Source organism: Onychostoma macrolepis, chromosome 01 (genome assembly GCF_012432095.1).
Source record: "Onychostoma macrolepis isolate SWU-2019 chromosome 01, ASM1243209v1, whole genome shotgun sequence".
NCBI classification, from domain to species: Eukaryota; Metazoa; Chordata; class Actinopteri; order Cypriniformes; family Cyprinidae; genus Onychostoma; species Onychostoma macrolepis.
Window position 1 is genome coordinate 13,711,366 of NC_081155.1, and position 13,120 is coordinate 13,724,485.

At 36.5% G+C, this 13,120-nt stretch overlaps 1 protein-coding gene across 2 annotated transcripts; it reads left to right on the forward strand.

The window, feature by feature from the left end:
* Window positions 1-1,187: 1,187 nt before the first annotated feature.
* gprin3b (GPRIN family member 3b) lies at window positions 1,188-9,167 on the forward strand. 2 transcript variants are annotated; one of them, XM_058780707.1, is made up of 2 exons: window positions 1,188-1,243; window positions 6,318-9,167. In XM_058780707.1, the coding sequence occupies exon 2, from the start codon at window positions 6,416-6,418 to the stop codon at window positions 8,408-8,410; it is 1,995 nt and encodes a 664-aa protein (XP_058636690.1). In that variant the 5' UTR covers window positions 1,188-1,243; window positions 6,318-6,415; the 3' UTR covers window positions 8,411-9,167. The 2 variants fall into 2 exon arrangements, with proteins under 2 accessions (XP_058636690.1, XP_058636685.1); XM_058780702.1 differs by lacking the exon at window positions 1,188-1,243 and adding an exon at window positions 2,915-3,125.
* Window positions 9,168-13,120: the final 3,953 nt, after the last annotated feature.

The window sequence follows — 13,120 nt, forward strand, 5'->3', positions numbered from 1 at the left end:
AGAACCCTGCCCAAAACACAATAGAAAATGTAATGGTTTGAATGGTTATAATGGGAATTGTATTGTTTTTAATGGAAACTGTAACGGTGTCTACTGGTATGTGATGGGTTCTATTGGTGGGATGTTAAATCCTATTGGAAAAATGCACAAAACACACTACAAAAATGAATTTTGTAATGGTTTTACTGGAAAAAGCTAATGGTTTATAATGGTATTTTAATGGAAACCATTGCTATTTCTGTGATGGTTTCTATTGGGCTTCTATTGTTTTTTTTGCAGGGTAGTCATTCTATAGCAGGTTTCCTAATGGTTTCAAAATATTACAAAATATTCTTACCCTCACATTACTAAAACACAAGTCATTGTAGACTCAAACACAAGAGTGCTTATAGGCCAAATAACAAGTTTGAACTAGAGGACATAGCTTTATTTTTGGCTAATAGTAGGGAGTCCAATGGTATTATATATCTGTACACACACATACATACATACATACATACATACATATATACACACACACACACACACACACACATATGCTATAAATATGCCCCGTATGTTTTTTTTTTTGTCTTATATTTGTATAATATGATGTAGTTTTTATATCACAGAAGGAAGAGTGCTGTTTTCCCAAATTTCAGCACGATTGCAAAGATATTGATTTTATATAATATATATATAAAAAACACTGTGACAGTTTTAGACACAGTCTTGTCAGTATTGTCTGTTTTGCTCAATTTCGCAAAAGAAAATAACGTCTATGAGCAACTCAGCAGCGTTTCGTTATTGAATGAATTGGTTTTTAACGAATCGAGTGAGCCAATGACTTAAAGATCTTGCTTCATGTTTGACTGAATCAGCCATTTGAACGAATCAGTAGTATGAACAGCTGAATTACTCATTCATTAGTAATGAAAACCAACAACAAATGGCATATTTTAGTGTTTTCAATCCTTTGAATGGTAGAGAAAAAGTACAGGAAAAAAAATATGAAAGCATTTTAGTTGTGTGAGGCACTGGAGACAAATCCAAAAAGGTTCATTTTTAGAGTGCAAATAAAACACTACTAGATTTGAGAATAGAACAGAATTGTGGGAAAGAGTTGACAGCGTTTACAAAATAGTGACTGGACTAAATCATAATAGTGACGCCTAGCGGTGAACATGCGATATGACATTAAGCAAAATAAACTGAAGTAACACCAACAGAATGAAGTCGTCTATCTAATATGCCATAAATGCAGGTGGGTTTTGCATGAGTCTGTCCATACCCCAGAACAACACAAACTGTGGGAGTGGAGTCCTTCATGAGGGTCTCGAGAAGACTAATATCGCTTATTTTATTTATTTAAAAAAAAAAAAAAAAAAACTGATTATTAAGTTTCAGTAGATGATTTTGATATAAGCCGATGCCTTTAATTTGCACAATGACTCTGGGTTTACTTCACAGCTTACCGTCCGTTCAAAAAGTTTATGAAATCAAAAGGACTGGTGAAAGTTTCACACACAGCAACATAGATGATAATCGCAGTAAATGCTTATGCTAAGAGTTGTTGGACCAGTCATTACAAACAGGCCACAGTGTTTATAAAGTAGAGACTCGCTTAGTCAGAAGTTTGATAACAGTGACGCCTGCTGGTGAACATGTGTTAATTAGGCTATATATGTGACCCTGGACCACAAAACCAGTCATAAGGGTCAATTTATTGAAAGCTGAATAAATAAGCTTTGGTTTGTTAGGATTGGACAATATTTGGCGGAGATACAACTATTTGAAAATCTGGAATCTGAGGGTGCAAAAAAAAAAAAAATCAAAATACTGAGAAAATCGCCTTTAAAGTTGTCCAAATGAAGTTCTTAGCAATGCATATTACTAATCAAAAGTTACGTTTTGATATATTTGCAGTTGGAAATTTACAAAATGTCTTCATGGAACATGATCTTTACTTAATATCCTAATGATTTTTGGCATAAAAGAAAAATCTATAATTTTGACACATACAATTATTGTTGGCTATTGCTACAAATATACCCCACACTGTAAAAAGTGATAAGTTGACTTAACTTAAACAAATTGAGGAAACCCATTACCTTAAAATTATTAAGTAAATAATAATTTAAAAAAAAAAGTGAAGTGAACTTGACAATTCACTTAACTTATTTTTTAAATGATCATTTACTTAAAAATGTTAAGGTAATGGGTTTTCTCAATTTTTTTAAGTTAAGTCAACTTATCACTTTTACAGTGCAGTGACTTAAGACTGGTTTTGTGGCCAGGGTCACACACACACACACACACACACACATTTATATATATATATATATATATATATATATATATATATATATATATATATATATAAAGAAAATATGCTCTTGTCAAGCTAGGACATGTTCATTATAACTCGTTTATTTGTTTTTCATCATCTAAATTGTCACGAGGACTTCACACAAAAATGATAACACCTACCAATTACAGTAATATTCACAAACATGTGGGTTTTGTTTGAAATAGTTTGTTCATTAACAAGACAAAGAAGAAACACCTAGAATATTACCTAATGAACTTTTTAATTATTTAAAATGAAAAAAAAAAGTCATTAGGTAATATTCCAGGTTTGTCTTCTTTTCTTCTTCTTTTAAAACCAAACCGAAGTAGTGAAATTGACGTTTTAAAATATTTGTATTAAATTACATTATTTTATTTTTACTTAATTGTGATGTTGAGGACAAAAAAAAAACAAAAAAAAACTCAATATGATCTCCATTTTTAAGAGAAAAAAACGAGATTTTTAACTAATATATTTGATATTTAGTGATGATAGGACATTAATGAATTTCCTTCGGAGAGATCAAGTATTTTTCTTATTTCTACTCAAGTTTTTAAGGAGCATTAGCGCCATCTAGCGGTGCTAGAGAGAAGCGCGTGCCTCCTGCTGCCACCCGCCACAGGAAGATTAAACTTGAGGTTCGGATGCGCTTGGAAGGCGTGGTTTTATCTCTCTGACACGCGCCTAACATTCTTTCATTGATAATCCGTCGAGCGCCCCAGCTAGAGCACGAGCAGCGCGTCAATAGCGCACTAATCAAACCCAAAATGATATGAGACGGACGCGCACGCACCAGGTAGGATTTTTATGCCCGTGTATTCTTATCTGCAGCTCCTACAGGGATACATCACAGTGGGGAATTTGCCAACAAGGTCAAGTTATGAGATTTCTATAGGAGGCAAGGATTTGTACGCTATATGAATGGGTGGGTTCAGCATATTGGGGGGGGGGGATAAAATGTTTTAAGAATATTTTTTCTTATGCAAAGCTTTTTCTTTTTTTTAATGATTTCTTAAGAAAATGGTAGGTATAATTGACAAATACTCACATTTAAGAGATTTAAACCAATTAATATAGGCTTAATTAATTTATCATACTAATGCATGGTGCTATTTGGACTTTGTCTGGCTTTTGTCCTAGTGCATGTGTGTGTGTGGGTCAGGTTTTGCCTATATTATGAGGGATCAAATGTACCCACAAAGATAGAAAAACCTGAAATCTGCTATGCTGTGGCCAGTGAAATTAAACATATATTTTAAAAATTTTACATTAAAATGTAGAATGCAAAATGTTTGGGTAGGGGATTGAATAGCATTTAAAGGTAGGGAATCGAATATCATTAGTTCACTGTGTGTGTGTGTGTGTGTGTGCACTCGTAACCCAATTTAAAGATGAGTTTGCTACTGTTTGCAAATGAAACGAGAGTGTCTCTTTGTAAATTACTGCATGCATTGCAATCTGTCGTCGTATTTACAGCCCCAATCAATATGCATGACTTCATCCTGTTAAAATTGATTCTTTTAGGGTCATTTGTGTAGTTTTTTGTTAACCAGCTCCTTGCAGAGATATGAAGATGCATTTCCCTGCCTGAAGTCTGGATGCATGTATGTTCTTGTGAAATATCTGCTGTATATACAAATTAACATTTAATATGTGATGCCAGATCTTAATAATATTTGATAGTGTGTTCCCCACCCCCATCCTCCTGCAGATGCGAGTGTCCTCCGAACGGCTCTCATCAATGACGGGTCACGAATTGAGACTTGGCATAATTGACTTTCATGCTTTTGTCAGGCAATTAGAGTGAATGTTTCCGCAGTGGCCAGTGAATCGCACTGGCTCAGTGTTTTGTTTTTTATTTATTTATTTTGTGTGAGTGTGTGTGTGTGTGATATGGCGCACAGAAAGGAAGGAGAAGGAAAGAAATGTAAAATACCATATCCAGTATTACCCACCATACCATAATTATACAAACTACAACGAAAGCACTTTCTTCCACAGACAAAACTGCTTTGTTCATATGCATATTAGTCTAGGCATGGTAAAATATTAGTATTTGCATGGGAAAACATTGTGGGTTTGTCATTGGCTAATACATATACATTGTAAAAATAAAAAATAAAAATTCATAGTTTACAGATTATGTTTTACAAGAAAGTAAATACTATTTCAGTTCTAAAAATTGGTGATGAAACAACTTTCACAGAAATTGCTAATACATGTTGAATTAAACATGATATTTTGAGGTAGAAAGACAGAAATAGTATTTTCTGTAAAACATACTCCAGTGATATTTAATTAAAACTTTGAAAAAGCAGTGACTTCAGACTTTCATGTTCAATTCCATGTTTCTTTGCAATTATTATGGCAGTTTGTGAAATTTACTAGAATTTTCTAAGTCTATCCTATTTTCTAAGTAAATCCTACACCATTAATTTATGTATTTATTTAGTGTATCAGAAGCAGGGTGTCCAATGGTCAATATAATTGCTGATATGTACATAAAAGGTGTCGATTTATTTTGTAAATGTTATGCACACTAAATATTCCTTTTGCTAATCAGCCAAGTGGACATAATTACTGGCCGGTATTGATAATCTCAAAACGGCTATAGTAAAAAGTAGCTGTTGTTTTATGATGCTTGATGATACTTCAGCATGCTCCAAATACTATAAAACCCTAAGTGTGTTTGTATTGTATGCTTTTGCATTGAGTCTATGGCTTCATTTGTGAAACTAGCATTGCTCAGTGTTGCTAAGGCTGATCTTTACCGTGAATCAGCTGTGGTTTGAGTTTGACTGTCAGATTTCCATTTTTGAGGCTCCTCGGGGCTATTTGAGTTGCTAAGGTCAAACACAGAATAATTGCTCACCAGCTCCTCAGAATAGAGAATGATACAGAATATGGTGGGATGAATTCAAATACTAACTTGGTGCCTTTTATATGTCCTTGTGAAATGATCATAAAATATATAGCTAATTATCACAGTATATTGCTTCGATAGTATAATTGCTTTATTGCTTGATTAAAATAAACTTTCAAATCTGATAGTAGACTAAATGTCTTAGTATATTGAGAAAATGTGTTGTTGTTATCAGTTATGCTGACTGCAGTGTATTTCTGTTGTGTTTGAAGTAATAATGCCAACAAACTACCTTTAGGACAAACTACCTTTAATGAATAGGAGTATGGAGCATCACGTGCCAATAAAAATCTCTGGGATATTTTGAATATTCCCAATATACTGAATGTTAAATGAATTCAGCAGACTAGATACTTAATCTGTCCTCCTGAATATTTAATAATATTTACTGCATATATGTCATAAAACTGTCTATTTTATATTATAATGGACAAAGAAAATGTATTATTATTTATTTATTATTATTTCATTTACAGTTAATTAAATTGTATTTAATTTATTAGGATAAACTATAATTTATTTATATATATATATATATATATATTATTATTATTATTATTTTTATTTTTTTATTTTTTCTCCATGTTGTCTTTATATTTGTGTTGGTAGTTTTTTACAATAAGTGTGCATGTGACAGACAGCATTTTTCTAAATAATTTATAAGCCTGTGTTGTACAGAGTAATTGATGCCACAAAACAGAGTAATTGATGTTTTTCTATTGATGTACACTTGACTGAACAAGTAAAGGATGACACTGCTACGAGTAATGGCTTATGATGGATTAGTTGTACTTTTTGTTTCATATTAGTGGAACTACCTATTGAGCTGTTCCGTACAGTTATAAATAACCTCAAACGTTTACACTGAAATCACTGGAACACTTTCCTATTTTTCGTTCTTATCATATTTTGTTTCAGTTTCTTGTGTTCCCTCATATCACTGTGTATATGGTTTGCAGATAAATGGCAGATCCTAACACAGTTCGTTCATAATGATCATAAGAAGACAGCAGTAGGTGTATCTCCTCTTGTGTATCTAAAACTATTTTTATCTGTCTGCTCTAGGGAAGCCTTGGAGGGGACAATATCAGGCTTTCAGGAGGGAACCAAACTGAGTTTGGAATATTTTGACTTTGGATTTTCATCACATAAAGGAATTCAACATGGAAAATGTACCAAACCCCAAAAGGACTGTTACTGTCCAGATGATGCCGCAGCTCACCAATATAGATGTGCTGGGAAATAAGGAGTTAAATGCTAACTGGGACATTGAGCCAAAGTTAACCTTAAATCAGGATTGCTCCTCTGGCCAAAAAACTAAACCAGATCAGGATAATATGAACCTCAAGTCCTCCATCAAAGATTCCCATGCCACTCTTCTTGGAGGAACTGTCCTTGAAGACAAAAACATGTCATCCCGTGACAGCGAAGATCACAGGCAACCTCAAAATAGTCACACAAACATGAAGCCGACAGGTCAGTGTGCCAGGAACGCTGAAGGTAAAAAAACTGAACTTGACACAAATTCGAATTTGAAAACTGTCCTTTCAACATTTGGCCCATCGTCTACAGCTACACATAACAAGGAGAAAAATGGCAATAGCACAACAAAGACACTTGAAAAAGAACAACATGAGCCCAAAGCACAGAGCAAAGCATCAGTAGTTGAAGAAACTAGTGCAATCAAAGAGACACTTCACAATCAAATGGCAAGCCAAGCTCTGGCTTCCCTTCAGAAGGATTCATCTCCCAGCAACAACAACAACACAGTCAAAGACATGCCACTTTTATCCCAATCAAAAGATGCAGGTTGCACCACCAGCAGTAGCCCATCTGAACTGGTATCCACCACCAATGCCCCTAAAACCAATCACTCTCAAGTAGCAACAACCGAAACATCTCAACCAGCACCTGGGGCAAGTACTAAGACCCCACAACCACACGAGATCCATCATACACCCACTAAAGAGGACAAATGTAGCAATGATTGCATTGAGAAGGATTTTAAACCACCAGGAACCTCTCAAGACATTTCTTCTGGACATCCAATGGAGTCTTCAACTAACAATGCAAGTCACATGGAAGTGATTGATGAAGAGGTCCAAACGCAAGGAGCTTCTCCTGAAGAGCAGAAGCAGGTCCACTGCAAACTCTATCGAGAGGCATCTACCATGACTTCAGCCGTCGAGTTAGGCAACCGACCCAGCATGCAAAGGCATGACGCGGAGGTACAGGCGGTGGCTACGGTCTGCAGTCAATCTACAGCCACTAGTCCTAGTCTTCTACCTCTACAACCCCTTCGGCGGTCAGTTGGCCTGCTACCTGAGGAGACTGACAGTATAGCAGTGGTCATTGAGGGAAAGACCACCTCAGAGATTTATTGCAACACAGCATCTGTTGTTTCATCCAGTACAAGGCCTCCACAGTCTGGCACAGTGATGGTGCATGTAGATGCAGAACTTCAGGAAGAGTCCAAGCTTGGGGCCAAGCCTAAAGAGCCTCTACACAACAGCCAAAGAGGATTTCCGCCACTTCAACCGGTTTATCAGATCAATATTGAGACCTGCAGCCAAACCAAACAATCAAACGAGATTCAAGGTTCACCTGCATCTGGTCCTCATAATGTGGCCTGTGTGCAGAAACCCATCGCAGCATCTAATCAGGCCTGCAAGGATCTGCAAGAAAAATCGGCCAAGCCTCCTGCATCTAAATCCGAGATGCCTATGCAGGCAGGATCTGCAAAACCTCCAAAGGAAATCACTACAGCTACTCCTCCAACTTCAAGCTCCACACCACAGAGCAAAAAGACAGACCGGCAACAGCAGAGATCGTCCAAGGTGGAGCCTGAGAAAGATGACCAAGAGGCCAAGCAATCGAAGAAGAGCGTGCATGACGTTGTGTGGGACGAGCAGGGTATGACGTGGGAGGTATATGGAGCATCGGTAGATCCCGAGTCGCTGGGTTTTGCCATTCAAAGTCACCTGCAGTGCAAAATCAAGGAGCATGAGAAGATCATAACCCAGACGGTTCTCAGAAAATCCTTGTCTTCGCCTCCCGGCAAGAAAAACAAGAGACGGCAGGTTAACATCAGCTTCAGGTCCATGTTTCAAAATGTTCGCCGACCCAATTGTTGTGCACGGCCGTCAGTGCTAGAATGATAGACGTTTGGTTGTTATTGATGTGACCATGAGACTGCGCAAAGCATGTTGGGAGATTTCTTTCATTTGGTTTTTGAGGAGTTTGTTAAATATAGAAACTAATGGTGATTTGAGTGTTATGCGGAGAACAGTAATCTTAAAGAAAATATTTTTTAGAAAAAGATTAAATTATTTATGGTGATAGTAAAGCTATAATGATGTTTAGAGTGCAATGGCAATAATTATAATTAATATAATAACGGTAATGATAATATGTAGTAATCTGCATGTGTATTAGTTCAGAATGGTCTTCTAACTACCCAAGATTATGCACTATACTGATGAGCAGATGTATGCATATAACCTTTTTAACTGACTTTGTTTAGTTGAATATCTTTGTAAACTTTCCAAGTAGTAGATATTTCTTTTGCATAATTTTATTTGTAACACAATGTTGATTTATTGTGAATATTTCAACTTTTTTTTATTTAATTTAGAAAAAATAGGCAAGAGTTTCCCGATGCTTGTTGCCATATTTGGTGTAAACTGAGCCCATTTCTGTTCAAGAATCCAACAGTGATGTTACTATGATTTTATATTAAAATGAGAAGAAAAAGCAGTTACTGTGTTTACAGCAATCAGTGCGGTTCATGAGTGTTAGCAAGCATTTCACAGCAGTGTCTTATTCCATCAAAATTAGCATACTGTATATTATATCTCTCACATTAATGTGGAAATAATGATGCTAATGAGACACTTAAAGATACATCAGGGATTATTTGGGGGGTTTAAACATCTGTTACATGAGTTAGATCTCATGTGTATGTCATTTGCAAATGTTGTATAATAAAAACAGATCTATATCATTTAATTTACATCATTTAAGAACTGGCCTTCACTTGGCTCTGCACAACTTTACAACACAAATATGCAGATAAATATAAAGAAATGCACAAACCTTCTCTATTATTCATACCATAATTAAGACTGCTAATAGATTCCCTTTGGATCTCAGATTTGAAGTCGCTGCCACCCTGCTGGAGTTCTGGGTGGTTATTAGTGCATTGCTGTATGGTTGCTATATTTTTATATGGTTTTTATGGGTGGTTGCTTTCTGGGCCAAATCAAAACACACCACACCAGGTTTCTGTGGTCTTCTGGTTTCCAGATATGACTTGGGTCTTTCTTTTAAAACTGGTATATGGTATTATTTTCACTGGTTTTATCATCTGCCAGATTAAAATCCAAAATTTGCTTTCTTAAAATCCTAAAATCACTTCAAGTCAAAGCCAATTATCTAAGGTAAAATTCAAGTACAAATGGTATTAAGTATGCACTTAAGTTTAGTAATTAATATATATTTATAACCCCTAAGTATGAGAAACAGTAATGATTATGTGCTCTTATTAAGAGTTAACTTAGGAATTATGTATTTTGTGCTGATGTGTTAAAGCATCTGTATGTTTAAGTGATTTTTTTTTCATTTTTCATTGTCCCGTGCATGACTGAATGTTTTGTGTTTACGTGATGCATGTATAAAATATATGCATAAAATCATTCAATACATTTATTAGGTCATGTGGAATCAACATCGTTTCAGGTTGTACTGTATGCAACCAAACGCAATGCCTCATTTACTGCAGGGAATTCTGCAGTTCTCGTAACTGCAAACCCAGCAAGTTCTCATGCATTTACAGTACATATCGTAGTCTATTCCCCTGCATCACTGTATAAAGCTCTCTTCGGGGCCAGCAGCAGCAGCAGGAGATTACATCAGAGCTTCTCCCCGGTTGTCTGATCAGTTTTGCATCAGCTGCCGTCTCCATCACAGCTCCTTTTTGTTTACCTGCTGCTGCTGCATTAAATAATTGGAAGAGCTCCAGCTTCTCCTCTCATGGCGGTGCTCTCCGCGGAATATTTGCCCTACATATGTTTGTGCAACACACACACACACCTTGATTTACTCTCTCTGTCCTTCTCCTATACTGTACCTCCCTGTGGTTTGGTCTATACTATGTACACAGCACTATGCATGAACATGGTACAACTTGATGTCATTATAAAATTAACGTAGCATGAACAATAGCTAATTACATAAAATGTCTCAGTCCCTTGGAGTATATTTTTATAATTGCACAAAACAACAGTTCTGTAAGCTTTATTTAGAATGCCTTATAATTAAACTGTTAATAATATATATAAAAATATATAATGCAACAATAATAATAATAAAAAATTTTTTTTTACCTTTTAAATACCTACTTATTGTGAGATTCAAAAGTCTGGGACTACTAGAAATAAGTGTGTGTGTGTGTGTAGACGTAGCATAATAACAATTTAGTGCATGGATGATTTAGTAAATCTGTCAAATGTTCAAGATTTTATGTTGAATGCCATTAATCTTTACAGCATTCTTGATTAACCCAATCTCATGCGATGATCCTGCCTGTTATTTCTAATCTACAATATTAAAAGCATGCTGCATTAAAAATATTACTGAAATATTGAACGCCGGATAAAAAAGTTACAGCCTTTATACGAGATACATGGGCATTCTGGTTATGTGATGACAGCACTGTCACTTCCTATTAGCCACAATTTGTGAGAGGTACTTCGAGAATATTCAGTCTCCTCATCGGCTCATATTAAATGTTAAATAAAAAATGTGCAAATAGCCGCAGGGTGACAGACCATCATCTTCTACATGCACCTGATCTCATGCGGAGACGCCGCCTGCCCTTCACTCTACTCCTCATCTTAATTAAATCCTGGCAATATGGCGCTCTTCACTCACAGCTTCGGCTCCCAGCTAAGAGTGACGTCCAAATCAGGTGTCAGTAACACTACACTGTACCCCACACGTCTCTATGGCAGGTGATATTGAGTGTTCTAAATCGTGTGTTGGAACCAGGAAAAATGGCTAGACGACTGGTTCAGAGCATCTCCAAAATGGCAAGTCCATTTCCCAGTTTGCAGTGGTTATACCTACCAAAACTGGTGAAAGGAAGGACAACCAGTGAACCAGCATCAAGGTTATGAGCACTCAAGATCACACAGAAGAGCTACTGTAGTTCAAATTGCTAAAAAATGTAATGCTGTTCAGGTGTCAGAACACAGAGTGGGTTGCAGTTTGCCAGAGCTGCGTAGCCGCAGACCTACAATGTGAGCATCAAAACTAGACCAAAGAGCAATGGAAGAAGGTTGCCTGGTTTGATAAATCACGTTTTCTTTTAGATCAGGTGGATGGAAGGGTGCATGTGCATTGTTTACCTGGGGAAGCGATGGCAGCAGGACTCACTATGTGAAGAAGGCAGTCCGGCAGAGGCAGTGTTTTGCTCTGGGCAATGTTCTGCTGAAAAACCTTGGGTCTTAGAATTCATATGGATGTTAGGATGTTACATTCATATGGATGTTACCACAACAAAATCACCACAACACAATGCATAAGACTAATTACGTTGTGTTGTGCTGATTTTGCTGTGTTGTGCACAACTAAGCCGTATACAGCTCTTTATGGCCGTGGTGTTCCCTGATGGCAGTGGTCTCCTTCAGCAGAATAATGCACATTGCCACACTTCAAATATTGTTCAGGAATGGTTTGAGGAACATGACGAAGAGTTCTCTCTTATCTGTCACACGCATTTGAGGTTTTAGTGTCTTTACTAATTAGTTGAATCAGGTATGTTTGATTAGGGAGATATCTACAATATGCAGTGTTGAGGGTTCTCCAGGATTGGGAAACATTGATCTATGGGATGTGCTGAACCAGCAAAACCAACACGTGAAAAAAAATAATCAAAAATAGTTCAGAGAGATAAAATCTCTCCCATGATGAGAAGGTTACACTGTAATCTTTCGGATAACAGGTCATTCCTGGTATTTATGAGAGCAACACACTGTTCCTCATTATCTTCATGAGATAATGAAGTGCCACTCAGTGTAGAACTTATTTTCTCTCCAGAATTACAGAAAGAACCTCAACGACACTCTTTGAAGAGCGAACCAGATAGTGACACTGCTTTCCAAAGGCTCCTTCAGAACAAACCTCTGGTTGATCGACTGAGCATATATGGGCCGCTTCAATGAAAGGGGCTCTTTAAAAAGAACCTCTTTCATTTGCCCCATTCAATGCCTGAGCAAACAGGCCTTGACAGTATGTGTGGCACTGCAAGCTGTTCTTTTTCTTCTCTGTTGATTTTTTCTTCTCAAATACAAAGTGTTCAGTCAATTGCTGGCCCTTAGGGTGTTTATTTTTAGACCCAATAGATCCAGGTATTTGTATGAACTCGGAAGCATTGTGTCCAGACATGTAGGAAAGCCTTAAAGGGATAGTTTTCGCCAAAAATGAAAATTCGGTCATTATTTACTCACCTTCATGTCATTCCAAAATGATGCACAAAAAAAGCTATTTTGAAGAATACTTTATACAGTGACAGTCAACTGAGTCCAAAACAACACTGGACCACATAATTAAATGGACAAAATAACACTGAGAAATTTCATTTTTGGATGACTGATTATAGAGTAGATTATTATTTAATCTTCAATAGTATTACTAAACGAAGTCTACAAGTGGCCTTCAACCAAGATTCTTCTTATGTAGTTAATCATTCGAGACTGTAATCGTTGCTTTCACTTATCCGATAAGACTTCCTAGATAAAACGATTTCCTAAATTTACAACCTGACCTGTCACACATGCAGTAAAATGGAGATACTTGCAGAAACTGCT

Excerpts from the sequence above, each read along its gene's own strand:
- gprin3b (XM_058780707.1), top strand. The coding sequence starts at position 6,416 with ATGGAAAATGTACCAAACCCCAAAAGGACTGTTACTGTCCAGATGATG.